The 26333-nt window shown below is 60.2% G+C and overlaps 8 protein-coding genes across 8 annotated transcripts; 3 read left to right on the top strand and 5 right to left on the bottom strand.

The window, feature by feature from the left end:
- Positions 1-335: 335 nt before the first annotated feature.
- On the top strand, positions 336-1313 carry HETIRDRAFT_326887 (uncharacterized protein; the record flags this gene model as incomplete). Its single annotated transcript, XM_009552686.1, has 1 exon — positions 336-1313. One exon carries the CDS (start codon positions 336-338, stop codon positions 1311-1313), a length of 978 nt encoding a protein of 325 aa, XP_009550981.1.
- Positions 1295-8220, bottom strand: HETIRDRAFT_65409 (glycosyltransferase family 2 protein; the record flags this gene model as incomplete). Its single annotated transcript, XM_009552221.1, has 9 exons — positions 1295-2382; positions 2437-2490; positions 2550-2819; positions 2876-3434; positions 3488-3642; positions 3704-4732; positions 4792-5688; positions 5738-7679; positions 7886-8220. The coding sequence occupies 9 exons, from the start codon at positions 8218-8220 to the stop codon at positions 1828-1830; spliced, it is 5796 nt and encodes a 1931-aa protein (XP_009550516.1). The 3' UTR covers positions 1295-1827.
- A 269-nt stretch (positions 8221-8489) lies between these two features.
- Positions 8490-10111, bottom strand: HETIRDRAFT_480138 (uncharacterized protein; the record flags this gene model as incomplete). The annotated part of the gene is made up of 8 exons (XM_009552685.1): positions 8490-8870; positions 8942-8995; positions 9076-9176; positions 9243-9367; positions 9419-9490; positions 9554-9696; positions 9750-9878; positions 9947-10111. The coding sequence occupies 8 exons, from the start codon at positions 10109-10111 to the stop codon at positions 8541-8543; spliced, it is 1119 nt and encodes a 372-aa protein (XP_009550980.1). The 3' UTR covers positions 8490-8540.
- Positions 10112-10430: 319 nt separating this feature from the next.
- Positions 10431-13218, top strand: HETIRDRAFT_454758 (uncharacterized protein; the record flags this gene model as incomplete). Its single annotated transcript, XM_009552684.1, has 6 exons — positions 10431-11806; positions 11962-12117; positions 12186-12277; positions 12340-12514; positions 12636-12804; positions 12964-13218. 6 exons carry the CDS (start codon positions 10431-10433, stop codon positions 13216-13218), a joined length of 2223 nt encoding a protein of 740 aa, XP_009550979.1.
- A 413-nt stretch (positions 13219-13631) lies between these two features.
- On the bottom strand, positions 13632-15173 carry HETIRDRAFT_327684 (uncharacterized protein; the record flags this gene model as incomplete). The annotated part of the gene is made up of 5 exons (XM_009552683.1): positions 13632-13824; positions 13908-14269; positions 14332-14832; positions 14891-14977; positions 15048-15173. The coding sequence occupies 5 exons, from the start codon at positions 15171-15173 to the stop codon at positions 13632-13634; spliced, it is 1269 nt and encodes a 422-aa protein (XP_009550978.1).
- A 257-nt stretch (positions 15174-15430) lies between these two features.
- HETIRDRAFT_181163 (ABC transporter) lies at positions 15431-20622 on the top strand. The gene is made up of 5 exons (XM_009552682.1): positions 15431-16195; positions 16259-17484; positions 17540-19053; positions 19112-19397; positions 19456-20622. Exons 1-5 carry the CDS (start codon positions 15600-15602, stop codon positions 20298-20300), a joined length of 4467 nt encoding a protein of 1488 aa, XP_009550977.1. The 5' UTR covers positions 15431-15599; the 3' UTR covers positions 20301-20622.
- A 118-nt stretch (positions 20623-20740) lies between these two features.
- Positions 20741-22584, bottom strand: HETIRDRAFT_118397 (glycoside hydrolase family 28 protein; the record flags this gene model as incomplete). Its single annotated transcript, XM_009552681.1, has 14 exons — positions 20741-20829; positions 20884-20974; positions 21038-21085; positions 21143-21260; positions 21315-21379; positions 21436-21532; positions 21592-21691; positions 21746-21833; positions 21889-21913; positions 21964-22013; positions 22068-22114; positions 22173-22189; positions 22264-22318; positions 22377-22584. The coding sequence occupies 14 exons, from the start codon at positions 22582-22584 to the stop codon at positions 20741-20743; spliced, it is 1098 nt and encodes a 365-aa protein (XP_009550976.1).
- A 1164-nt stretch (positions 22585-23748) lies between these two features.
- gh28.1 (glycoside hydrolase family 28 protein) lies at positions 23749-25666 on the bottom strand (the record flags this gene model as incomplete). The annotated part of the gene is made up of 14 exons (XM_009552680.1): positions 23749-23954; positions 24005-24089; positions 24151-24198; positions 24254-24371; positions 24428-24492; positions 24545-24641; positions 24695-24794; positions 24846-24933; positions 24988-25012; positions 25073-25122; positions 25176-25222; positions 25277-25293; positions 25345-25399; positions 25462-25666. The coding sequence occupies 14 exons, from the start codon at positions 25664-25666 to the stop codon at positions 23866-23868; spliced, it is 1089 nt and encodes a 362-aa protein (XP_009550975.1). The 3' UTR covers positions 23749-23865.
- Between the last annotated feature and the right edge of the window lie 667 nt (positions 25667-26333).

Below are 26333 nucleotides of genomic sequence, written 5' to 3'. Positions count from 1 at the left end.
TCGCGCTGAGATTGGATGGGTATACAGCATCGTTTGGTGCTGCACGGCACTGTTCCGCATCGACATTGTATTACGTGAGAACGCGACTTCAACTTCGTGAACAAGTGGCAAACCTGCTTTCTTCGACCATCACGCCCATCGCGCGCAAGTGCATTAGCCCAGTGCGTCTTTCACCATCCTATCACTGCTTTTAAACCACTGAAGGTTACTGCCAAATGGTCCGCGGTACCGCCACTGCCGACGTCGCTTCTGTTCTCTGAAAATATCATTGCAGCAGCGATCTTGTTCTTGTCAAGCCTTCCTCCGGAGACATCACTTTCCACGACTTCTCGGATATGGCAACAGATTACCGGGCCACTGCGGTCGCCAGCAACGAGTACGAGCCATACAAGGAACCTCATGCCCCTGCGTCCCGCCGCGCGCATGCCATGTCTCTCGAGGCTATCCTCTCGCCCGTGCTCTCTGACTGTTCAACAAGCTCCTCTAGCTCTAGCTCTAGCTTGGCAGCTCGTCGCACTCCAGAATCTCTGCATCCTATCAATACGCGCGGCGGCACCTCAGCTAGCTCTCAGACCGTGACCACAAGTCCTATTCAACCCATTCTCGTCCATCCAACTCCAGCTCGCCGTTCCTTTGTCCTCCAAGCTCCTCTGCCCAAGCGTATACCTTCAGCCTATGCTTCTCCCGCATCTGTCCCCTCGGATACGCCCTCCTATGCTTGGCCTCAGACTCTGCCTCCCGCGCGCTCTGCCATCCCGCACCCCCGCAGGGAATCAGAGCCGGCGCTCGCACGCTCGTCCGCGGGTATCTCAGGCTGGATGCCATCTCCCGGCCGTACCTGTGAAACGATCGACCCCTCTCAGACGCGTTACTGGCGACCGCCGCCCACCGAGCGCCCGCGCCACGCATCTGCGTACTCCGAAGCGCAGGGCATCGAAGACGCGCTCGGCTTGCTGCATCACCGTGGTGCTCGCGTGCCTCCCGACTGCGACCGCGACGGCGCGCCGCACGCGGGCGTTCCTCCGTCCGTCGCGTTCGCCGTAGCCACCTCCGCGCAGCGGGAGCGCAGAGAGCGGGAGCGCGTTGTCGTCGCGGGTGCCACCCCGGCCGCGTACGATCCATTCGTTCCTGTCACTGGAAGGCAACACACGGCCGCCAGCACATCAGGAGTCAGCGCGACTGCCCCACGCCGGAGCGCAAGACACGAAGAAATTTCGCGCGATTCGTCCTCTGCGTCTGATGCTTGCCGTGCTTCTGGTTCTTCACCGCGTTCTTGGAGCTCGATCGTCGGCCTCAACGACAAACAAAAATAAATCGGACGCGACTTTTATGTACGCCTCGTCCTGGCGACATTCAGCGCAAACTACGAACTATCACGCGTCGCGTCTACCCCACATTCTCCGCGTCGATCCCGACTCTCTTGCATTCCTATCCACACCTTACACGTTCCCTACCCATTCTCCCAATGTCAGATTCTATGTGATATATGTATATGCGAGACCAATTAAGTACTTAGAGCACAATGATGCGATGCAAAGTCCGGTTACCGATAGGGCTAGGGTCGAGAGAGACGACATAGACAGACATCGACGGGGGGTTACCATGAGCATGATGGAGTGGGATGAGACGAGACGGGTAAATTGAGACACAGACCCGACACAGAAATCGGGAACTGCCACATTAAAACGAGCGAACAAACGCGGAAAGAAAGAGAAAAAAAGAACGGGAGTCATGACAACACAAACCGCAGGTCCAAAATGTACGCAACCATGCCAAGTCCTGAATGAGAGAGAAAAAAACAGATCGTCATCGTGCCGGCCGTGGTAACTATGCCTTGTTCAGCAGCTCCCGATCGATAGCCTCGTTAATCGTCTTCTTCCTCCCCGTCAAATCCACGCCAAACATGTCCTCGAGCTTCCTCCTGATCTCCTTCTTCGTCACAGTGTTCAAATCCGCGTCTCGCAGCACCTCCTGCACGGCCCTATCGATCTCCGCGTCAGACGGACCCGACATCCCAAACTCTCCGTCCTGAGGACTGCGGGTCGAGGGCAGGTTGATGTCGAGGTAGTTCGTCGTCGGGCGTGATGGCGCAGGCTGGTACAGCATGGGGTTGGATGCGGGGTTGATGAACCCACCCGTCGGGGTGTTGCGGCCCGACTGGTAACCTGGAGGCGGCGCGTGCGGAGGTGCGTACAAGCCCATGGCCCCAAACTGAGAAGGAGACGGCGAGAAGCTGCGCGCTCCAGGGTGCGCCGGCTCGTAGTACGTCTCGCGACCATATACCGACGTCCGAGATTCCGCGTAGCCCTCGTTCTTCAGCTTGGCCGGTGGCGCCCAGGACCCAATGCTGTGATTGGACTCCTTGTCCCAAAGCTCATTTTCCTGAGAAGGGACATCATGAGAAGGAAACGCGGAGCATCACACGAGGAAGCTCACATAGTCGTTCCAGGACTTGAGAGGGATCGCGCGGGCATCGAACTTGCCTTCGTCCTACAGCCACGAGTAAGCCATGAACGACCCGCCAACACGTGATCGAAAGATGCACTCACGTGAACGATCAACTTTTTGCCCGACTCTCCCAACACGAGACGAGTCGCACCCCACGAGAAGTCGTCCATCTTCCAGAATGAGTACAGCGGCAAGAAGAACGAGAAGATGGGAATAGCCAGGATATAGAAGAACATCCACCCGATCATGTCCCACTTGCGCCGCAGGATGAATACGAGCGCTTGTAGACCGTAAATCGCGCCGATCATGATCAAGGACAGCGTCGGGATGGCCTTGTGCTCGCCAGCCGTCAGATAGATAAGATAGACGATCTGCAGGAGCACCGTCAGACGATGAAGGCAGGGAAACGTGAGCGCACGGGACTTACGTAGGCGACGGTGACAGGCGCGACGAGAGTGGACAGCAGGTCGATCATGACCACGAAGCGCATTGAGAAACAACAGAAACCGCAGAGACGATCGAGGAAGATCAGCTCGCCCAAGTTGTGCACCGTCGAGTTGATCCAGCGCCGACGCTGCGACAGCAGTACCTTCCAGTCGTCGGGCGCGACGGTGAACGCGTGCGCATCCCGGACGAACTGCGTCTTGAACATCGGGAAGTGCTTGAGCAGTAGCGTCGTCAGATACCGATCTTCGCCCAGGTGCAAAAGGTTCTTCATGTGCAGCGTGTCCACGCGATTCTCCGAGTAGTCCGTGATCATCTGGTTGGAGATGAGTAGGGGCTTGTGCGTGTCCGGCGTGCGCAGGCGGTAGAGCGAGAAACAACCGGGAAGACAGGTGACGGAACCGAAGAGACTCTCGAAAGCTTTGGCCAGATGATGGGAGATAAAGTACTCGTACACCTGCATCATCGTGACGATCGACTGCTTCGAGTTGGACAGCTCCGTCTCACCGCACACAGCGAGAAGCTTCTTGTCGTGAATCATGCTATCCCAACGTTCAGCGATCCTCTCATACACGGTAACACGAAAGGTACTCACGCAGAGATGAGCCTGTTGACCGACATCGGGTCGACGGTGGTATCGGCATCGACGGTAAGCAAATACTCGTAGAAAGTAGGGTTGACACCAATGACGTTCTTGATCTGGTGATACATCTCAAGCTCGAAGGGGTTCATCGGCGCATTGAAGTGGACCTGCAAAGACCGCGATCAGACGCACTCAAACGACACGAAAAGAAACACCGCCGCCGCCGACCTTGTTCAAAAAGTGCATGACCATCATCTGCGAGTCGCGCTTGCCGCGATTCCCAGGACGCGAGCGCTCCGTCGGCTTGCCCACCTTGACCAGGACGAGGTAAGGCACGACGTGCCCCTGCGTCTCGTACAGCCCAGAGTAGACCTTGCCCATATTGTGCTGCTTGGCGCCTTCGCCCAAAGAGACGAAGCTGAGGGGCTCCGGGTCCTGGTTCGGGTCCGCGCCCAGGATATCGAGCACGATGCGCGGGGTCGGCTTGTCGTTCCCGGAACCGACGATCATGCCGTCGCAGATGATCACGAGCAGCTTGCGCTTGTCGTCGTACTTGAGCTGCGCAAGCGTGTCGATGGTGCCCTTGAGCGACGACTCGCCCTCCGTGTAACAGGGCACCTGGCAGATCACGAACTTGTCATGGTCCTCGGGCGCGCGCGCGGAGCTGATGTTGATCGACGCTAAAAACTTGAACCCGATGACGCTGACCATGATGATCGACAGCACGAGCAGGAGGTACGTCGCGAACTGGCACTGCGCCGAGTTGCGGTTGTCGACCTTGCCGATGGTGAACAGGTTGCGGAGGCAGACCTTCTGCCTCGCCAGCACGTCGCTGTCGATGTTCAGGTTGTCCAGCTGCTTCGTGATGTCCTGCCCCGCGTTGAACTGGAACAGGTCTACCACCGAGCTGTCTAGGAACTGCGTGCTGATGCCGCTCGGGACCTGCTCGCCGGACGGCGCCTGCGTGGCCGGTGGGAACTGGATATAGTCGGTGATCTCGTAGACGAGACCGTTGTAGACGGCCAAGGATCGCTTCTGGCTAGCCATGTTCTTGATCTCCTTCGGCGTGTAACCGACGAAACCGACGCGGTTATTCCAGCGCATGACGGTCATGCTCTCAAAATACCAGTCCGGGCGCGAGTCGTTCGTGAAGACGCGGAAGTCGTGGTATTTCGAGTTGACGTCCGTGTTGTTGCTGAACTTCAAGGTCACGTAGGGAGACACGCTGCCGGTGACGCCGTTGCAGAGGGCGCTGACCTGCAATGGAAAACCGCCTCAGCTCGCCAACGTCCGCCCGAACAACGCAACGCACTCACCTGCACCGGGAACAGATCGTCCGCGCTCTTGCCGCCGTACGCCAAGATCGACTTGGACGCGACGACGGGCACGATGCGCGTATGCGTCGCGGCGATATCCGTCAGATCAAAAACCTCGCCACGGATGGATGTGTACACGTTATTCGGGTCGTTGGCGAACGAGTGCGCGGACAGCTCGTTCGTGGAGAAGACGTGCTCCGTGGGGCAGATGAGGTTCCCGAGCACGGCGATGACGAACACGGCGCACGCGCAGATGAACCAAATAATCAGATTCAGCGCGAGCTTCTCGCGCCACGCCTGCTGCACGTCGAACCGCTTCATGCGGCCAAACCACTTGAGGAACGGCGTCGGCACCCACCACGTCAGGAGCCAGCACAGCGCGACCCACCGCCGCCGCGCCGACGTCTCCTTGACGACCTCCGTGGTCTCCCCCTCCTGGATCTCGCCGGGCAGCGCCTCCTTCTCCAAGAGCGCCTTTTTGTCCGCGTTCTGGAACATGTTGCGCGACGGCGCGTACGACTCGGTCGCGATCGACGCCGTCTCCTCGTGGTTGCTCGTCAGCCTGCTCCGCGCGTCAAAGTCCTCGCTGCGCAGCGACCGGCGCTCGTCGTAGTCGTCGTACATGTCGGCGCGCTGGAACGGAGACGCGTTGGACACGAGGGGCAGCGCCTGGTTAGACTGGTTGAAGGGGTCACCGTAGCCGCCGTTGTACGGGGCGGGCATGTCATGCATGTCGGCGTCCGGCCCACGGTAGGGCGCGTAAGGGTCCCTAATATTCCTCAAATCGAGCCCCGCCTCCGCCTCCGCCTCGCGCATGCGATTCCGCTTGATCTCCTCGCCATCCTTCGACCGCAGGTAATTCTCGAGCTTATGAAACGCGACTTGCGACAAAAATACCTGCCACGCGAATCAATACGCCTTCAAACCTCCCGACGCCGACGCTCACCTTGTACTGCCCCAGCACCAAATCCTTCTCCGCCAACCCCAGCGCCGTCCTCGTCTGCTCGACCTGCTCCCTCGTCTCCCCCTCGCTAACCCCCGCCCCGGCGATCTGCTCCCGATACCGATCGCAGAACTCCCGCGGCGTCATCCCGACCTCGAACATCGTCTCGCACCGCCGCGCGATCTCCGGCAGGCCCATGCTCCGGATCTGGCCCTTCACCGAGCGCCCCTCGAGCTGGTTCGGCAGCTGCGCGTCGTTCGGGTTCACGCAGAACACGTACCACGCCTGCGTCTCCTCCAGCGTCTCGAACAGCGTGTCCAGCGCCGCGCGGAACTCACCCGCCACGCACGGGCTCCCCCCGCCGCTAAGCGTGCGCGACACCCCGTCCCCGTCATCATCGTCCCGCTCCCGCTCCTTCTCCTCGATGTCGCCGAGCGTCGGATTCCGCCGAACCGTGTTCTTGCGGCGCGTGGACGGAGCGCGCATCGGCTTGATCGGCTGCTGCGCGGCGACGATCGTCTCCTCGTTGCGTGGGTGCATCTGCGTCGCGATGGCCTTGCCGGAGAACAGCCCGCGCACGAAGGGGTTGATCGAGCCGGAGCCCTCGCCGCCCGACGGCTCTTGGCCGCCGGCGCCGGCACCCCGCAGGAGGGACACGAAGTCGGGGTTGAGGGCGTCGAGGTTCCGCTCGAGGAAGCCCTCGCACGAGTAGGTGACGGGGCCGTTGAAGTGGTTCACGGTGAACGTGGGGAAGCCGGAGCGGTCCATGGAGCCGACCTTGAACGACGAGTGGTTCCCCCAGCGCTTGCCGAACGCCTCAACCATCGTGTGGTCCGTCTTCTTGCCCAGGCGGCGTGCTTGGTCGTCCATGATGTGGATGAGCCCGCCCGGCTTGTTCTGCAGTAGCCGGATGCACTCCGTGTTGTCGAAGTACGGTACCTGCGGCGCGAAGCGCGAGATGCCCTCGCTGTTGTACTCCGCGACGTGGCTCTCGAACAGGCGCTTCTGGATGAAGTTCTGCAGCCGCTCGTTTGCAAAGTTGATGCAGAACTGGTCGAGCGAGTTGGGGCGGCTCGTCATGTTCTGCGGGCCAGGGAGCTCGAAGAGGCCGATGAACGTCACAAAGTCGTCGCGGCAGAGGCGCTGGTTGATGTGCTCGTTCAGCCACGCGAAGAGGAGCGAGTAGAGCGTCTTGGCGAGGTCGTCGCGGTTGTCCGACGCGCCGTCCGGGTCGAGGAACACGGTGCACAGCTCCTTCTTGACCATCTTCGTCTTGTACGAGAGCGCGGTCTCGAGCGCGGACGCCGTCACGCCCAGGAACTCCGCCACGAGGGCGAGGATGTCCGTGTTGCGCACGACGGCCGCGTCCTCGTTCCGCGAGCGGTCGGTCGTGAACTCGAGGTTGCCCAGGTGCAGGATGGCCGCGATCAGCTGGCACGTCTGCGCGACGTGCCGCTTCGAGAAGCCGACGTTCTTGAGCGCCATCTTGAGGTGGTCGAAGCGCTGCGCGTCGTCGTCATGCATGCCCTGCCGGCTCGCGGCGACGCCCCGCTGGCCGAGGTACCGGTACGTCATTTTGTCAGTCAGATGCATGTGCTGCCGCTCCTCCGGGGACGCGCCGGCGACCAGATAGTAAAATATGTGGAAATTGCGCTCGCCGGACGGCGCGCCCGCAACGCGGTTGCGCTCGAGGTAGTAGTCGAGGGTCTTGACGCCGCTCAGGCGGCCGCGGTCCGAGAATTGCAATTCGGTGTACTTCCCAAAGCGGGAGGCGTTCGCGTTGAAGAGCGTGCGCGCGTTGCCGAAGGACTCGAGCACGAATTCCGCGGCGGGGACCTGGTGGGCAAGCTTCGAGCCCTTCTTGCCCGGGTTGCTGACGCTGAGCTCGAGCAGCGTTTTTATCGCGAGCCGGCGGTTCTCGGACTTGCCGCTCCCGGTCTCGCCGCTGGAGGAGGGCGCGAGGTCAGTGCAGGAAATTCACGGCGGCGCTTTCGATCTGGAAAGGGCGAGACGCCCTGTGCCATGGGTTCCGTCGGGATGGCATGCCCGACAAATCAGCGCACGAGGGAGGACATGCCGCCACAGGCATGACGACACAGCCTCGCCCTTCCCACATCCGGGCACATTAGACGGAATTGAAGGTCCACGCACTTAAGAATGATGCACTGATCCTGCGTCGTGCGGCGCATGTGGTAGTACGCATTGTCCGCGAGCTGGAATATATGGGGCGGCAGACGCTCCCTGTCGTCCGCGGTGCTGCGGTGCTCCGCGGAATACTTGTAGAGGACGGAGTCGGCGTTGCTCGCGACGTACTTGTGGGGGTTGACGGCGACGAGCGCGGAGGTGCCGATGTGGGTGTAGATGTTGTCGGAGAGGAAGCGCTCGCGCAGGCACGAAACGATGATGTCGTCCGAGACGGGGGAGAGGGCAGAGAGGTCGGCGACCGCCTCCAGCCTCTGGTGGAGTAGGGTTGACTGCCGATTCATGGCAGGCAACAGACGGCTGGGCTGCTAGTATCTGGGTGTAACGAGGGGGTTGGGACGGTGGGGCGAGAGAGCGTAGACAGCGAGCTGCGACGGGCTGGCTGGGGGGTCGTCGGGGGTGGTGTTGTTGTCGTCGTCGAGGACGGTGAAGAGAGAAGGTGGACGGTGCGAAAGCTGGGCAGGGAGCGTTGCCACGCGAGGCTTGCAAACGCCGGCTGCCCTCTTATGGCATTTTCTTCCCACGCATCCTGCCCCACATGCCCGCCGCTGATGACGCCACTCGACTCGTACAGATGGTTGTTATACGCGATGTAAACACACACTCAATCAAACGGAACAGGTCGAATCCCAGGCCCCGCCAACCTCCCCGCCTCCGCCGCCGCCGCCGCAAACACAGACGGCACCGGGATCCCGCAACAATCCCCCCACCCGACCTCCCGCTGCCTCGCCCCGCCCAAATCTCCGTGTGGGTGCGCGTGCGCGTGGCCGCGGTGCGCGTCGTCCGCGTCCGCGTCCGCACTCACCGCTATGATGGGGCCATCGTACGCGAGGAGGGAGCCGAAGAGGAAGTGCTGCATCACCGGGAGCTTGCCGAGCACTTCCGCGAGATACATCTTGACCATGCCCGCGTTGACCTTGTCCCACGTCTTGACCTGCAGAAACGCGCGCGGGTCAGCGAACGCGGTGCGCGCGGGACGTAGCGAGCGGGGAAAAGGGCGCGCACGGCGGAGATATCGTCGAGCATGGGCGAGTGCCAGCGTAGCGACGCGGTCTTCACCTGCGAATGAAGTGCGAATATTCAATAGACAGTCGGTCTCGGTCGTGTGCGCGCGACGCAGACGGGGGTGGGGGGCTGACCGAATTTATGAACTGGATGCACGCGAGATACATGTAGTCCTTCGCGTACTCGTCCACGACCTCGGGGTCGTGAATAGATTTCGGCCTCAGATACTTGTGCCCTGCAATGCGCCCGCGCCGTCAATCAGCGCCCGGAACACCGACGATAACAAGAGGGGCGCACGCACCGCGAAGCTGCGCTGAGCCGAACAGAAACGGCAGGAAATGGTAGTCGTCGAGGCCCCAGACGCCGTGCGAGCCCGCGGGCTCGAGCCAGTACGTGGACTGCAGCGTCCGCATGACCTGCACGTATCTGCAAACGCGGACGTTTGTCTACCGCCGGCGAGAGTCTGACCGCACTAACCGCCAGAAGACCCTCACGACGAGCGCAACGTGGTCGCTCTCCTTCACCACGCCAAGGCGCTCGAGACAGATCCTGGCGCGCGGGCGCTGTCAACAGGTGCGCAAAGCGGACAGGGTGGATGCGAGTGCGGCTCACAGCCAACAGAGGAAGTTGAGCTCCATGCCGCTGCCGTAGTCGATGCGGGTGCGGTTGCCCCAGGCTTCCTGGAAGTAGACGGACAGCTCGGGAATGGCCTGCGTGGGAAGGCCGGGCAGGGACTCGTGGAGAGAAGGGGCGATCTGCGGGACGCGTGCGTGAGAGGACGCGGAAGACAGGATGCGGGTACACGCACGTCTTGCACTCGGTCGTAGAAGGTCTTGAAGGCGGGGTTGCCGAACCTGGAGGCAGAGTTGCTGACAGGCGGGACCTGGCGAGCGATGTCCTCGACGCGATCGAGGACGCGGAGGATGGGTTGTATGCCCTGATGGAATGGACGGTGAGTACGCGCATAACGGACTCAGAGGGAAACAGGCGGCGCTGTGTGCCTACCGCGGATTCCGTGCATTGGTCGCCGAGCTTGACGCCCGCCACTGCGTCATTGAGGACCTGGATGTGGGCGACGATGTCGCTGTGGGTGGCCGACTGCTGGAACGCGACGAGCTGGTCGGGGGTCAAGATGGCCTTTGTTGGGACCTTGAAGGAGGTGGCGGCCATGATGTGTTGAAGACGGGTGGATGAGAGGAAGGACGGGCGCCTATTTGATTGACGCGGCGACGCCACCACCGCAACTCCATCTCCGTCGTGAACCTCGCAGTCCGTCCCTCCTCCTGCTCGCCGTACGTCGCGCCCAGCTGGCAGTTTGCGACGCACAGTCTCGACGTTGGCCCCGTTTGTGCGGTGCCCTAACCGACTGCGACCACCGGCACTGCCATAGCCCCCGGGTCTCGCGAGCACTGGCTGTCCTTGCAACGCGGATAATCTCCCAAGACGCGCACCCGGAACGACGCACCCCTCCCCCTCCCCCCCCTCCCCAATGATGCACCGCCGCAAATCCAGCAAGGAGGAAGACGACGCCGTCGCTGTCGTCGTCACCAACGGGGATCACCCCCGGGCATCGAACGGCGATGCGGCACATGCCTTGGCCTCCGCAGCGACCCCGGCGCTGGCGATCCCCCCGTCGCGCTCCCGCGTGAACTCAACGCCCCCCGCCCCGCCGGCGGACTTGTCCCTCTCGTCGTCGCCGCCGCACCCCGCGCACCCGCCCTCGGCGGGGCCGCTCCAGACGAGCTTCAGCCTTCCCCGGGCGACACACACGCACATGCACGCGCACGCGCCGGCGTCGCCCTTCCGCCAGTCCTTCTCGATGCCGTCGCACCTGCACACGCACACGCACGCCCGCACCCGCTCCACCTCGGGCACGCCCTTCTCTCCCCCGCTCCCGTCCCCGCTCTCCGCCTCCTTCCCCCCGCAGTCTCCAGTCTCCCCCGCCCATGGCCCCGCCCCGCCCTTCCCCGCCTCCGCCTCCGACCCCCCGCTCTCCCCCCAGCCCCAGGCTTCCACCCACCCCCGCCGCCACGCCCGCCTCCACTCCCGCAACCTCTCCGTCTTCTTCCCGCGCCCCGGCTCCCTCCCCCACGCCTCCATCGCCGAAGACGGCGCCCAGGAGCTCGAGAACGGCGCCCAAGACCACGACGCCACCGCGCCCGTCTCTCTCATCCCTCCCGCCTCGCCCACCGTCGCGCGCCACAAAAAGCTCGGCGACGGCTTCACCTTCGGCTCCCGCCCGCCCCCCGACGCCCTCGCCGCGTCCCCGCGCACCCCGCCCCTCGCAGGCCCGCGCCCCTCCAAGCGCGGCCACCACCACAAGCACTCGCTCTCCCACAACTTCTTCTCCTTCCTCGAGCCCGGCGCCGAGCTCGCGCTCGAGCTCCAGACACAGCCGACGCCAGTGCCCGTGTCGCCGTGGAACCCGGACGCGTCATTCTCCCCGCATTCTGCGGGTCCCGACACGTCCTCCTTCGCGCTCGACCCGGCCCCCACCTCGACCCGCTCCCACTCCCACTCCCACTCACACGCGCACGCGCACTCTCACTCGCACTCCCTCGCCGACCACGATCACGACCACGCGCACGACCATGACCACGACCACGCGCCCGGACACGAAGACCTCGCGCCCGGACACGCGCACGGCGCCGAGCCCCAGCCCCCGCCCTCCGCCGCGCTCGCCGCGGGCGCACAGTTCGCGCTCGGCGCGTGGCTGTGGGTCGCCGGACAGCAGGCCGGCGCGCTCTCGTGCACCGCGCTCGGATACTGGGTCGTGTTCGACGCGTTCGGGATCGCCGCCGCCGCGTGGCTCCCCGCGCGCCTCCGCCAGCCCGCCGCGCAGGCGCCCCTCCGGCGGCCGTATGGGTGCGTGTGCACCGTCCCCCCTCCCTCCTCCCTGCCCCCTTTCCTCCCCTCCCTCTTTCTCGCCACGCCTCTTTTTCTCTTTTGAGTTTTTGTGGATTTTGCGTTTTTGTGCGTTTTTGGGTGCGGTGATGCTTACGGGTGCGGTTTTGGAACAGCAATGCGCGCGTGGAGACCGTCGCGCTCTTCGCGCAGGTCGTCTTCCTCATGTTCTCCGCCGTGTACGTGTTCAAGGAGGCGCTCGAGCATCTGCTGCTCTCCGCCGGCGACGGGCACCACCACCACCCCGGCGACGAGTCCTCCGACGCGTATGGGTGAGCCTGCGCACGAGTCCGCACACGCGCGCGAGCTGACCGCCTGTCCGCGCTTTTGTCGTATCTAGGATCGCGTTCCCGCTGCTCCCCATCCTCGCGTCCTTCGTCACGCTCTTCGCCAGCGGCGTCTTCTTCCAGAACCACGCGAAGCTCATGAACGGTGCGCCCCCCTCCTCCCCCGCCTTTCCCGCCGCGAGGTCCTTGACGTGATTTCCGTTGCAGTGACCGGCAAGCAGCTCCCGCTGCTGCGCTCGCTGTTGAACCCGTCCCGCCCGCACTACGCGTCGCTCAGCCTCGACCCGCCGTCGCCCCTCGAGCGCGTGCTCACGAACCCCTTCTCGCTCGCGCCCATCGGCCTCGCCGCCGGCGTGTTCCTCGTCCCTAACCTCATCCTTTCGTGAGCCCCTCCTCTTTCCCCTCTCCCTCTCCTTCCCTTGCACCCCGCCGTTTTATTCTACATCCTCTACCATTCGAACGAATCCGGCTAACGCGCGACGGTGTTCCTCGCCTCGTAACAGCGCGCAGCACCGTGCGTGGGACCTCGCCCTCGCGACCGCAGGGGCCGGCGCGATGGCCGCCCTCGCGTACCCCGCGTGCGTCGCCATCGGCACCGTCCTCCTTCAGACCTCGCCCCCGCGCGGGCTCCCAGGCGCGCGCATGGAGTCTTTCCTGCGCGCCATGCGCGAGGTCAGCGTGCTCCTATTCCTCTCCTCGCGTCGTCCGGGCTGACACCAACACCACACACACACTTCACACCGCGCACCGCACACCGCACACCGAATACCTCACGCCGCACTCCTAATGCCTTGCGATTCCCGCCCCCTCCCGCGCCGCCGCGCCCCCCAGATCGAGCGCCACCCGCAAGTTGTGCACCTCCCCCCGCCGCACGTCTGGCAGCTCACGCCGCCCGAGCACGACCCCGCGCGCGGCACCGCGCTCGCGCTCGTCGCGACGCTCGAGCTGCGCGTGCCGCGCGACCTCGGCGACGCGGACGTGCTGCGGCTCACGCGCTGGGCGTGGGAGAAGTGCGTGCACGCACTCGGGCCCGGCGGGGGCGCGGGCGGGAGCACGGTCACGGTTGGCGTCGTGCGCAATGAGTAGGAGGGCCGCGAGAGTCGGTCCGGTTGGGAGCTGCGATGCGGGGTTGGCGCGCGAGACGTCTATTTCTTTCTTTCTTTCTATCTTTCTTTCTTTCTTTATGTTTCGCTTTTTCGCTTTTTCGCTTCTTTTCTTAGTCTGCTTTTATTTTTTTCGTTCTTTGCTTCGTTGGTGGAAGAGGGCGCTGTTGGTCTTCGCTCTCGACGGGCGCGTGTGCGCGCGGGTAGGAAGGGGGAAGCCGTTAACATGTAGAGGCGTATATAGGACGGATCGAGGCGCTTAATACACTGCTGGATACCCTGCGCACCAGGTAGGCGCATGCCCAACGTCCAACGCACACGACACGACACGACACAACAGGAGAATGAGAGCAGATCTCATTGACGCAGCCGACGGTACGGTATGGAGACGGCGGGCTACTTGCCCTTCTTCTTCCCCTTGCCCTTGCCGAACGCCTTGCCCTCGAAGCCGGGGCGCGCCTTGGAGGAGGCCTTGGGCTTGGTGCCCTTGCGCTTGTCGCTTCGCCGCTCGTTGCGCTGCGCGATGTTGTCGGTGCGTTTTTTCTGCCTGGCCGCCATCGCGGCGCCGATCTGCTCCTTGCGCTCGTCCCTGCACGAGCAAAACAGGAAGGGGGGCGGGAGAGGCGCACGCGTGAGCGGTACGGACACGGGAATGCGCGGCGCGCGACGCACCAGGACTTCTTGCTCTTGCCCTTCTCCTTCTCGTCCTTCTTGACGGCCTTCTTGAGGCGCGCCTCGTCGTCGCGCACCTTGACGCCCTCCATGCGTGCCTCGGCCTTCTGCCAGCGCTCGCGCTCCTCGATCTGGCGGCGCTTGTCCGCGGGTAGCGCCGCGAGCCGCTCCTTGCGCGCCGCGAGCTGCGCAAGCGCCTGTGTCGGGTTCGCGGACGTCGTGAGGCGCTGATGCGCCTTTTTGCTGGAGGAGGGCGCGTCGGCGGGCGTCGCGAGCGTGGAGAAGGCGATGTTGGTGAAGGGGGATTTGGGGTCGTGCGCGGGGCGCGAGGAGGGCGGGCGGTCGGGAACGAGGAGCTGTGTCTGCGGGCGAGATTGAGATCAGGATGGGACAGTACGTGGAGAGGTGGGGTACGAGCACGCACCTTGGTCGTCTGCGCCTTGTCCCGGCCCTTGTCCTTATCCTTGCCCTTCTTCCCCCGCTGCTCCTCCTCTCTCCGGATTTTCTCCCGCGTCTCCTTCCGCCGCCGCTCCCGCATCGCCGCGCGCTGCTGCCGGCGCTCCTCAAGCAGCTCGTCGCGGCTTCCGACGTCCTGCGGGTACTCTCCGGGGGGCCTGCGGCCGCGATTCCGAAGAGTGGACATGCGCGCGTGCAGTTTTGCGCGAAGGGCGTCGATACTCTGCGACTCAGGCATCGGGACGATCTCCGCCGCCTCGTCTTCGTCGAACTCGTCATCCTCATTCACGTCGTCATGTCCGTCGAGGTCGAGGTCGAGGGTGACGTCCGCGGCGCCGTCTTCCTCGTCGGATGCATCGTCAGCGGGGTGTTTCTGCGCCTGCTTTGCTTTGCCTTTCTTCGCGCGGGCGGACGCTGACGCGCGCTCGTTTTGTATGTCGAGGATGGACTTATTGTTGGCGGGGTCGAGCTGCGAGGACGGGGATCTGAGCGGCGCGGCGCGGCGCGATATGGCACAGACGACGCACCTTTTCGCGGCGGGCCTTTTTCGAGGCCTCCTTGATGGCCTGCTTCGGCGCCTGCTTGTTGCGCTTATTTTTGTGGTACTTGGAGCTCTGTGCGCCGATGCGCGGCGGGGCGCGGGGCGGTGAGGGGGACAGCGCGGGGCGGGGCGGCGGGATACACACGCACCTGGTCGTCGCCGTCGTCCTGGACGAGGTAGAATTTGGCGGGGATGAGGCGGAGGAGGGACTCAAATGTCGCGTTGTGTTTTTCGAGGGAGGCGTGGAGGGCTGCCGCTGATGTTGGCATTTTGCGGTCGTCGTGCCCGGCGAGGAGGGGGAAAGTAATTCGTTGACGGTTACAAAGTTTGTGAGCGTGCTTGTCGGCCGTTGTAGCCGTGGGAATTATGGGTGAGCGTGACGCTGAGCGCGTGGTGTGACAACGGTGATAGTGACACTCTCAACGACGACACCGACAACGACGACGGCATCCTCTCTTCCGGCCAGCCCCATCGATAAGTATGTCCACAGCGGTTCCTATCGCTCCTGAGCGCGTGCCTGTACTGTGGGTGCGCGCAGGCACGAAGCCGTCGCGTCTTATTGTGATTACCTAACGGACGAGACAAAGGAACGCGGGCGACAAAGAACGGGTCAAGACAATTGGCGCAACAAAAGGCAATGGCAGTCGACCGCCGCTCGCAGTTCTCCTTCGCCTTTCTCCTCTTCGACCTCCTCAATGCGTCGCACAACGGCCCTCGAGGTCGACACTGGCGCCGCGGCGATGGCAGCGACTCCCGCGACGACATCCTCCTTTGCGCACACCCCAGAGTCTGCCGCCGCTCTCAACGCACACACACACGAAAAGGAATATATACCTCCCACCCCATCCATCCGGCTCTTATTTTCTCTTCTCTCACGACGCGACGTTCTCCTCCTTGTTCTCCCCGCTGTTCTCTCGTCCGTCATCGCCGGCGGCGTCGCCCCGTTCATGACCTACGTCGTCGGCCAAGTCTTCAACTCGTTTGCACAGTTCCCCTTGACTTCGAATCCGCCCCAAGATGCGAAATCAGCCCTCCTGCACGACGTCGGCCTCTCCGCCCTCGAGCTCGTCGGTCTCGCCGCCGCCGCCCTGTCGCTCAGCAGCCTCACTTCCTGCCTCTGGATATGGACCGGCGAGCGCAACACGATGCTCTTGCGCAAGAAGGTGTATTCGTCTGTCACCTCCAAGGACATGATCTGGTTCGATACGAAGATGGGCGCGGAAGACTCTGTGCAGTCCACCGAGGGCGACGGTCCCGTCGGTGCTGGAGGCCTCATGGCCAAGTTCGCGAGGTGCGCCCTTTGTGTGAACCCTTTCCTTTGTTCACATGTGCTGATGATGCCTCCACATTTCAGGGAGACGGAAGAGGTCCGGATGGCGTCTTCGCTCGCGTGCGGCATGATCCTTCAACATCTCACCACCACGGTGGCCTGCCTCATTCTCGGCTTCGATCGCTCATGGGCACTCACCCTCGTCATCCTCTCCGCCGTTCCCGTCCTCATGATCATCCAAGGCGTTTCCCAGGGCGTTGCAGGGCCCCTGCTCACCATCGAGCGCGCTCAGACAGCCACCGCCGCGACGCTCGTAGATCGCGCCGTCGCGGCCATCGCTACCGTCAAGGCCTTCAACGCCGCCACCTACGAGCACTCGACGCTCTCCGTTGCGCTCGACAAGATGCGCGCGGTGGCGAAGAAGTGCAACGCGGTGTGGGGCTTCACGTCCGGCCTCGCCCAGTTTGTTATGATGGCGATGTTCGTGCAGGGCTTCTGGTTTGGCTCGAAGCTCGTGCGCGAGCACAAGGTCGCCGCGGGCGACGTCATGGCCGTCTTCTGGGCGTGCCTCATCGCGACGACGAACCTTCAGATGTGCATCCCGCACTTCATCACGCTCGCCAAGGGCAAGTTCTCCATGGCCGCCCTCCTCGCCCTCGTCGACGCCCCGAACCCTCCCGCATCTCCGGCGTCGACGCGCAGGCCGAGCATGGCGTCGTACACCCTCGCCGCGAGCAAGAACCGCAAGCCCGCCTCGTTCCGCAGGATCGTGCCCCGCAAGTGCTCCGGCGAGCTCGCCATGGACAACGTCACGTTCGCATACCCCTCACGCCCCACCGTCCCTGTCCTCGACGACGTCTCGCTCTACCTCCCCGCGCACGAGACGACGTTCATCGTCGGCGGGTCCGGCTCTGGCAAGTCGACCATCGCGCAGCTGCTGCTGCGCATGTACGACGTGCAGCACGGTACGATCTCGCTCGACAACCAGGACATCGAGTACCTCGACGTGGACTGGACGCGGCGCCAGGTCGGCGCGATCTCGCAGGGCTGCATCCTCTTCGATATGAGCGTGCACGACAACGTCGCGATGGGCCTGGCAGGCGCTGGGTCCAGCAGGCGGCCAGAGGACGTGACGCGCGAAGAGGTTGTCGACGCGTGCACGGGCGCGTTGATGCACGAGTTTGTGAGGGACCTTCCCAATGGCTATGATACCCTTCTCGGCACTGGCGGCGCGAACCTGTCCGGTGGACAGAAGCAACGGCTGGCCATTGCACGGGCTAAACTGCGCGACCCCAAAATTCTCATTCTCGGTACGTACGATCCCACCTCCCCCGTTCTTCCTCACTCACCGTAGATCGTTGACAGACGAGGCCACTTCCGCGCTGGACGCGACCTCCCGGATCTTGGTGTTCGAGGCCCTCAAGCGCTGGCGCACGAACAAGACCACGATCGTCATCACCCACGACCTTTCTCAGATCACTCCTGGCGATTTTGTATACGTACTCAAGGACGGCCGCGTCGTCGAGCAGGGCTACCGACATGACCTCGAGGCCACCGAAGGCGGCGAGTTCCGCGCAATGGCCGGAGCGCAGGGCGCTACGGGCGGGCTCCCGGAGACGGAGGATGACTGGTGGTCCGACGACGCGAGGCGTGCGCGAGGCCTGGAGGTTGGGGATATTCTTGAGCAGCAGGAGAAGGTGCGCGGGGAGACGGCCGCGGGCGACGCCGATGCGTTCAAGCGCCAGACGCTCGTCCAGCCTTCGCTTCGCCCGCTCACGCTCGGGAACTGGGTCTTCGACGCCATCGCAGATCTGACGCTGGCGCGGACCGACGACGTTGAAGACACCAAGCGTGCTAGTCGGTTTATTTCCACCGAGGCTTTTGGCACCGCGCGCGAGCAGCCGGCTGACGCTCCGCGTCGGCCTTCGACTATCGCTATCGATCTCCCTGAACAACCCGCTACCGCGCGCACGTCGATTCCTCGGCGCCTCAGTCTGCAGTTCACCCCGACCTCCCCTGTATTCAGCAACAATTTGTATTCTGCTTCCTCTACTGTATTCGACGATTTTGTTTTTGACGACGAGAAGCGCGCGCTCAAGCTCAGCGCCAACGCGGCCTCGCAGCGGCGGCTCGGTGGCGACGAGGCCGCCTCGAAAAGGGTCCGTGCGCGATGGGACGACGTCAAGATGGCCCCGCTCAAAGAGGTCAAGGTTTCCCAGCCGGAGGAGTTTGGTGTCCACCACGCTGCTCACGCGGAGAACCAAATCAGTTTTTCGCGCCTGATGCGCGACGTTTACCCCACCGTCCCATACAAGCCCGTCGTCGCGCTCGGCATGCTGTTCTGCGTCGTCAGCGGCGCGATGACGCCCGTCTTCTCCTTCGTGCTCTCGCGCCTCCTTTACGAGGTGTCCATCGGCGCGGGCGACGCGACGCTGATCAACAAGTTCGGTGGGATTGTGCTTGCGGTCGCGGCTGTGGACGGGCTTGCGATGGGCCTCAAGTACTTCACGATGGAGACGACGGCAATGGCCTGGGTGACGCGGATCCGCAAGGCGTGCTACGCGCGCGTGCTCGCGCAGGATAAGCGGTGGTTCGACCGGTCCGAGAACGCGCCTGCGCGCCTGGTGCAGGTCCTGATCAAGGACGGCGACGACGCGCGCTCGCTCATCGCGACGGTGCTCGCGCAGGCGATCGTGGTCGCCACGATGCTCGGCGTCGGCCTCGTGTGGGCGCTCGTGCAGGGGTGGCAGCTGACGCTGGTCGGCCTCGCGATTGCGCCCGTGTTCGCGGTCGCGATGGCCGTGCAGACGAACTTGGTGGCCAAGTGCGAGCTGAGGAACAAGCGTGCGAGGGAGGAGGTCGCCACGGGGTACTACGATGTGAGTGCTGTTATCTAAACGCCTAGAGATAGGCATCAGCTGACGATCGTGTGTGCAGACGATTCTCAACATTCGCGGGATCCGCTCTATGGGCTTCGAAAGCGTGTTCTTGGAGCGCTTCGACCGGTCCGTTGACGATGCGCTCACCACGGGGGTGCGGGGCGCCTTTGTGGAGGGATGTACATACGGAGTTGCGAGCTCGCTCATTTACCTCGCGGAGGCGCTCCTCTTTTACGTCGGCGCCGTGCTCGTCGCGAAAGGCACCTATACGTACCTGCAGATGGTCCAGGTCCTCAACCTGGTCGTCTTCACCGTCAGCATCGGATCCCAGTTGATGGCGTTCAGTGAGTGAATTCCTGCTTTGAGGTTGCGGCCGAATATTGACCGAACTTCTTTTTTCAGCCCAGAGAATTGCAAAGTCTGTGCAAGCGTCCAAGGACTTTAACCGTCTATTGCAGCTTTCCACCGACACCGAAGAGTCTCGGGGCATACTGCGTCCTCCCATCGCCGGCGCCATCTCCTTCAGCCACGTCAAGTTCGTGTACCCAGAAAGACCCGATGTCGTCGTTCTCAACGACTTCAGCATGGACATCGCGGACGGGGAGAGCGTCGCCATCGTCGGCGCATCCGGCTCTGGCAAGTCCACCGTCGCGGCGCTGCTGCAGCGCCTCTATGAGCCGGACGCCGGCTCGATCTCGATCGGCCCGTGGGACCTGGACTCCACGGACGTGAGACACCTGCGCGACCACGTCGCCGTCGTCAGCCAGAACCCGAACCTCTTCGATGCCACTGTCGCGGAGAACATCGCGTACGGCGCTGCGGGCTTACCCATCGCGGACGTCGAGCGCGCCGCCGAGGCCGCGAATGTGCACGAGTTCGTCGCGGCGCTGCCGCAGGGGTACGAGACGATGGTCGGCGAGAACGCGGCGCTCATCTCGGGCGGGCAGGCGCAGCGGCTGCAGATCGCGCGCGCTCTCGTGCGCCCGGCGAAGGTGCTGATCCTGGACGAGTGCACGTCGGCGCTGGACTCCGCGAACCAGGCGGCGGTGATGCGGACGATCATGGACGCGAAGGTCGGGCGCACGACGCTGATGGTGACGCACAAGCTGCCGGTCATGCGCATGTGCGATCGGATACTGGTGCTGCACGAGGGCGCCATCGCGGAACAGGGTACGTACGAGGAGCTGATGGCGAACAAGGGGGTGTTTGCGCAGCTGGCCAGCGGCGGCGAGTGGGCTGGCGAGTGATTCTTTCCGTCTTTCCGTTCTCCCATCCTTTTTTCATTTTTTATCCCTGACCCTGATTCTGTGTCCTCTCTTTGTTCACTCCCCGTTCTACTGCTGCTATCTATCTGCGGAACTTTTTTTTTTTTCAGGCTCTGACACGATTTGCACGAGCACGCTACTATAGCCTTCGACGTTCTCTACTTTTACTGTACGCCTTCATACCACGACTCGACCAACGTCCGCATTTGTAGTACCATCGCATAGCATCATATAACCAGCTGTATCTCTTATTACACCATCGCCAGTTTCGATGAATGACAAGCTACGATACATTTTATTGCTTAAACTCGTGCGCGAACAGCAAAAGGCAAATCCACATGAGTTTTCCGTCAAACGCATGATCACACTCGAGGGATAACCAGTACGCGCAGATTCTCGTGTGTGCGTCTGAGAGAGGTCGCTCACTGGCTGAAGTTGGTGATGCCGTCGAAGTTGACGATTGGGCCGGCCGAGCCCCCGCTCACTTTCAGCGAAGCCCAGTCCCATGTTCCTGAGAACACGCGTTAGAACTGTTTTTCTTTCGTGCAACGGTGAAGACGCCTACCGGTACATGCGCCAGCCCCACAGTTCACAGCCACCCGATCAGCGCCGGAATTTACAGTGAGGGACGTCGTGCTACCGGAGAAATTGATGTCCTGATATAGGACAGTTGAGAATGACGCATTTATTTTTTCAGTTATTGAGCCACCAATACTCACTGAGATCTTAACACCTGTCCCAGGAGTTCCAAGGGTATCCGGGTAGCTCTGACATCATCGCAGATGAGGGCCGAGGACGGCGGGGAAATGTAAATCAGCGCTCACCTGGTCAATGAGGATTCCAAATTGGCGCAAGCCAGTGCCTGTGTTCCCGCTGTACGTGACGTTCGAGACAGAGGCACTTGTTGCGGATGCCTTCGTTTTGATGCGGAGAGCTTGGTCGCTGTAATACGTGCATTAACCTCTGATGGACGCCCAACCCGGAAGCTTGACTCACTTGTTGGTGACGGTGTTTCCGGATATGACGATACCAGAAACGACGGCGTCGCTGGAGATCGATCCCTGAAGAGCAAAAATGTGCTCAATGATCAAAGCTGCGAAGAATACGACCGACTAACGATAGAGATGCCATGTCCACCGATGCATGTGTTGCCAGTGAAGACGATGTTTGAGCCCTTGTTGATAGCAAGGCAGTCATCCTGATTGTGAATCGTGCTAGAGCATGAATGCTTGTGGGCGAGAGACAAGATCAAGCAGATGTGCAAGGCGCATACCTGCTTTCTATGATCAGGTCAGTGGTGCTGACGTCAAAACCGTCGGTGTTGTGGCCAGCAGCGAGTCTGTTGCTAGCTGAATTCGGCAAGTCACCGAGCGCTTCATTACGGTAAGCATCGGGTTATACTGAAGAAAATGGAACCGAGTACTCACAATCGTCGATATTTAGTTTTGACATAACCAACGGCCCAGGATTGGACACGCTATAGACACGGGCAGGTGAATTGAGTACCTTCACATTCTGATGCAGCTCGGTATCAGTGAGTCAGATATAAAGCCAGGGGCGTCAACAATACCGTGAAAGTACCGGAGATCTTGATTCTTGAGGATGTCAAAGAAGAGCTAAGTCACAGCTTTACAAGACGACATACTTCATCATGGGGGCTGGTTTCGTTACGCCTCCATTGCCGCCAAGGCCATCCTAGCCATGACGTTTAGGCCACAGATCAGACGTCTGGAAACGAAAAACACACACCCAATAGAACGGTCCATTCCCATTGAAGGTGTGGCCATTCCCATTAACTGCACGCATTGATTGGTTGAGGTGACCGCAATGGCAGCTAAAAATGCGGTGGCTCACATGTAACCGAGTCTCCACTTGAGGTCACATGAAAATATCATCGTGAGATAGAATCGTCATGGATAACAATAAGTGCCGAAAGTATTCTTACCTGACTTGGAACAGCGGACCAGCCCACGTCTTGTTGCCAAAACTGACATCCCCCTCTAAGAGACGCGGGAGGGGTTGGGTGCGTGTAAGTAGATACAGGGAAGAAGAGCATACCCATGTTCACAGTCGTCCCGTCAGCGAGGTCGAGATTGAAAGTTTCCCCAGCAGGCACAGTGAACGAATTAATGTTGACCGTGGTACATTCAACAGCGTCATCAACGTCGTCCAGAGAAGATATGGTCCCAGTACAAGCCGTCCCCTGCTTGGTGCCAAGAATACAGGGGACGGCAGCGGCAAAAATCACAAACGCAGCTTTGAACATATCCGAGAGGATTGCCAGGCCGTAAGAGGTCAGTCTGGCGGAAAAATCAGAGCCCACTGGCCTTTTATGCATCGTCATAACGTGGAGAAACTGACCGCTACCTTTTCATCCGTTGTCAGGTGTACTTGGCGCAGGATGCAATTGAGCATTCTGTGTCAAGAAAAAATGGCTCGCCCGAAATAGAGCCGTGCATTGGTCCCGAAAAAAGCTAAAACGAACACTGACAGACTTCCAAGTCGCAGCGCTATTTAGAGCTCAAGAGCATATAAATAGCACTGCGCGGTTAGCCGGAGCAAGAATGCATGCACTTGGTCATGAGGCAAGGTGCAAAATGTGGTGGGATACTCATTAAGCGTAGTCCAACTGGATTAGCAGCGGTCCGAGCGGGGCGCCGTACCGCAGTATATTCCAGAGCCACAAGATCCATGTCTGTACAAGTGACTGTGAGATGACATCCTTTGCTTGCGTGCCTATGCCGAGTGATTGAAACCCTATGATACCTGACTGCAGCTTCTCGGGTACTCCAGTAGAGGCGGACGTCGCCCATGGCACCAATTTTGGAATGCCTCGTGAGAGGGCAGGGCATCGTGGTTGCAACGATGCATGGAAGGCGTTCGAGCGTAGGAATCTGTTAAAACCCGAACTGAAGAACAGACAAAAACAATGAGTTCAAGATATTGATGATTTTCTAATTCATCGTCATCAAGACAGAAGCCAAACCTCATATCGGCTAAAGGTCTACAGCCAGATTCATAATGATGGGCCTTGACAAAAAGAGAACATGCTTAGCAAATTGTGTCGGCGCTGAAATATTTTGGCCGTGTCCGGTAGATGCCGATTTCTTGTTGTCCTCACCCCTCTCCCCAGTCGTACGCTGTCTGGATCTCAAATTTGACGCTCCGACTGGGTCCTTTTTCCGAAGCTTGGGCCTATCGTTATGAATCTGACTGTAAACACGGGCCGGGATTACCCAATCAGTATAAGGTGCTGCACACATCACTTCAAAACCTCGGTGGATATGGTTTCCACGCCTATTACGTTCCGCTTGACGTGCAAAACGGACCCTTTGTTACTCGTTTCGGTTCAATGATGAGACATGAGTGCATGAGGCCTGAGGTGTCTGTCAGGAATAAGCGAAGGGCTGATCTGCCCGTTGACCGATATGTCGATAACTAAGTTGATCTCCTCTGTTCCCTGAAACCTGAAGCTTGAAGCTTGGATAGCGCAGGCATATAGATAGCAAATCGACATTCTATATAGATGAAACTCCCCAAGACTTATCTACAGACTGAAATTCTCGATTCCACTGAAGCCGGAGATCGAACCAGCGGAGCCACCGCTGACTTTCAGCTTTCCCCAGTCCCAAGTGCCTGAAATTCGAAATTTAAAACCAAGCCAGTAATCAATGAGTATTACATGCCTGTGCAATCCCCGCAGTTGACTGCTACACGTTTCGCTCCAGAGACAACCGCAACATCTGACTCAGCACCAGAGAATGTGATGCCCTAGTAGAAACATGACAATCTATCAGCGAAGATCTCAGATGTGCTGGATAAGTTGACTTGCAGAAATATGCACATTCTTCCCGGGAGTGCCGAGCGTGTCGGGGTAGCTCTGGGAGGTTCAAATCGTAAGAAAGATTGTAAAGGCATGGAGATGTGACAGTCACCTGGTCGATGAGAACGCCATACTTCCGGATGCCAGTAGCTGTGTTACCCGAGTAAGTTACATTTGAGACAGACGCATCAGTAGCGGATGCTTTGGTTTTAATGCGAAGGCCGTTGTCGCTGTATACGCTCCGTTTAATTTTCAAATCTTACGTTCGAGTCAAATGATGACGAACTTGTTCGTGATGGTGTTACCAGAGATGATCACGCCAGAAACAGTAGCCCCCGTCGAGATCGATCCCTAGAAGTACCTTCAGTGAGTGGAGCATATCATGATGGATGATAGGACACACGATGGAGATACCATGCCCACCAACACAAGTATTCCTCTGGAACACGATATTCGAACCCTTGTTGATAGCAATACAATCGTCTTGGTTGTAAACGGTACTGGAAGGGAACTTGTTGGCAGGAAGAGTCAAGGCTCATGACGATATACTCACCTGTCCTCAATTGTCAGGTCGGTGGTGCTGACGTCAAAGCCATCGGTGTTGTGACCAGCCGCTTTACCGCCGCTTTTAGAGTTTGCAGCATCTCCCGCAGCTATATATTACAATAAGCAGGGCATCATATTGATTCAAATTCAATGCTTACAGTTATCGATGGTCAGTTTTGACATGACTAGTGGAGCCGGGTTGGAAACACTATAGACATGTGCTGGAGAGTTCAAGACTTTGATATTCTGTGAGGCTGTTCAGCTCCTAGACACAGCTCGAGAGCACGCAGGGGTTCTTACGGTAAATGTGCCGGAGATCTTAATCCTGTATTCATGGCCTGAGTGTCAGCCTGGCGTGTAGGAAACCCTAAAATGCAAGACTGACTTCATCATTGGATGGGGTTTCGTGACCCCTCCATTCCCGCCCTGTCCATCCTGATATTTCCCCGTGAGAATCTGAGAATAGCAAACGGGGAATGCATGATTACCCAATAGAATGGTCCGTTACCGTTGAACGTATGACCATTGCCATTGACTGGCTGTGGTTAACCTTCTCCGCCAACTTGGAAGAAAAACCGAAGACACATACATGTGATGGAGCTTCCACTGGGGCACGATTAAGAAAACGTCATGTGAGCAAGGAGCTGATCTACTGACCTGATTTGAAAGAGGGGACCTGCCCAGGTCTGGTTACCGAAGCTGACGTCGCCATCTATAGGTAGACAATGTCTAGTCTACTGTCGATCAAGTTTATAGCCCCACAAAATTACTCACTCAGATTGACAGTAGTGCCAGCGGCGAGGGAAAGATCAAAAGTCTTGCCCGCGGGGACAATGAAGGAATTGATGTTGACGGTGGTGCACTTAACCGCAGCGGCGACGTCGTCCAAGGATGAGATGGTGCCAACGCAGGAGGAAGCACCAAAGACAGAAGAGACCGTGGTAGCAGACAGAAGAAGGACAAGTGTGAGAGCAGACATGGGAGATAAAGTTGTATCGTTCCGCAACGGGAACTCTGTGGTTAAATATTCCGCGCTGGTCAAGCAAGCCTCTCCCAATAGGTGAAAGGCACCATGTGGGCGATCGCACTAAGCACCGAGACCTCTATTGCTCAGCGGGACGACGGATAAACAGGACGGGTAGGTCGAAAACACCAAGGAAAAACCAGCATGGTCTATTAGGACTTCACCACGGCTCTGCCGACATCCTGGCGGCGGTCGATGCGGGCGATCGTTAGTGTGACCGCCGTCTGGCTATTTTTCCGAGATTTTGAGTTCGCACAGAACTTTGAAGGACCTGAATGTTAAGCGGAGGTAAATGCTTCTGTTCCAATGTGTCGAGCTTGAACTTGAGCGCTTGAGCACCTGGGCTTCGCAATGAACACGTTTCAAAACCTGTTCACTCTCGGCAATATGGATTTCGGGGTGTATCGACGACAGCCCACAGTGTGCCTCAGTAACTTGGGCTAGACGGATTAGACTACTTGAAGGATGAATTAAAAAATAGTTGCACGCGCACCGGAAGCAAGGAAGCTAAAACAGAACAAGCCCGGCCAGTGCCCGGATCCACAATGGACCGGGCGGGACGCCCTCCTAAGAGCAGCTGCCACGTCGGGTCCCGGCACCAACGCGTGATTCGACTCATGGG

Source organism: Heterobasidion irregulare (genome assembly GCF_000320585.1).
Source record: "Heterobasidion irregulare TC 32-1 unplaced genomic scaffold scaffold_10, whole genome shotgun sequence".
In the NCBI taxonomy this organism is placed as follows: domain Eukaryota; kingdom Fungi; phylum Basidiomycota; class Agaricomycetes; order Russulales; family Bondarzewiaceae; genus Heterobasidion; species Heterobasidion irregulare.
Note: the sequence above shows the minus strand (reverse complement) of the source record. Positions and strands in the feature narration are given on the sequence as shown.

Coding starts and splice junctions, on each gene's coding strand:
- HETIRDRAFT_181163 (XM_009552682.1), top strand. CDS start 15,600: ATGCGTCGCACAACGGCCCTCGAGGTCGACACTGGCGCCGCGGCGATG. Junction 16,196..16,258: donor CTCATGGCCAAGTTCGCGAG/GTGCGCCCTTTG, acceptor TCCACATTTCAG/GGAGACGGAAGAGGTCCGGA. Junction 19,398..19,455: donor ATCCCAGTTGATGGCGTTCA/GTGAGTGAATTC, acceptor TTCTTTTTTCAG/CCCAGAGAATTGCAAAGTCT.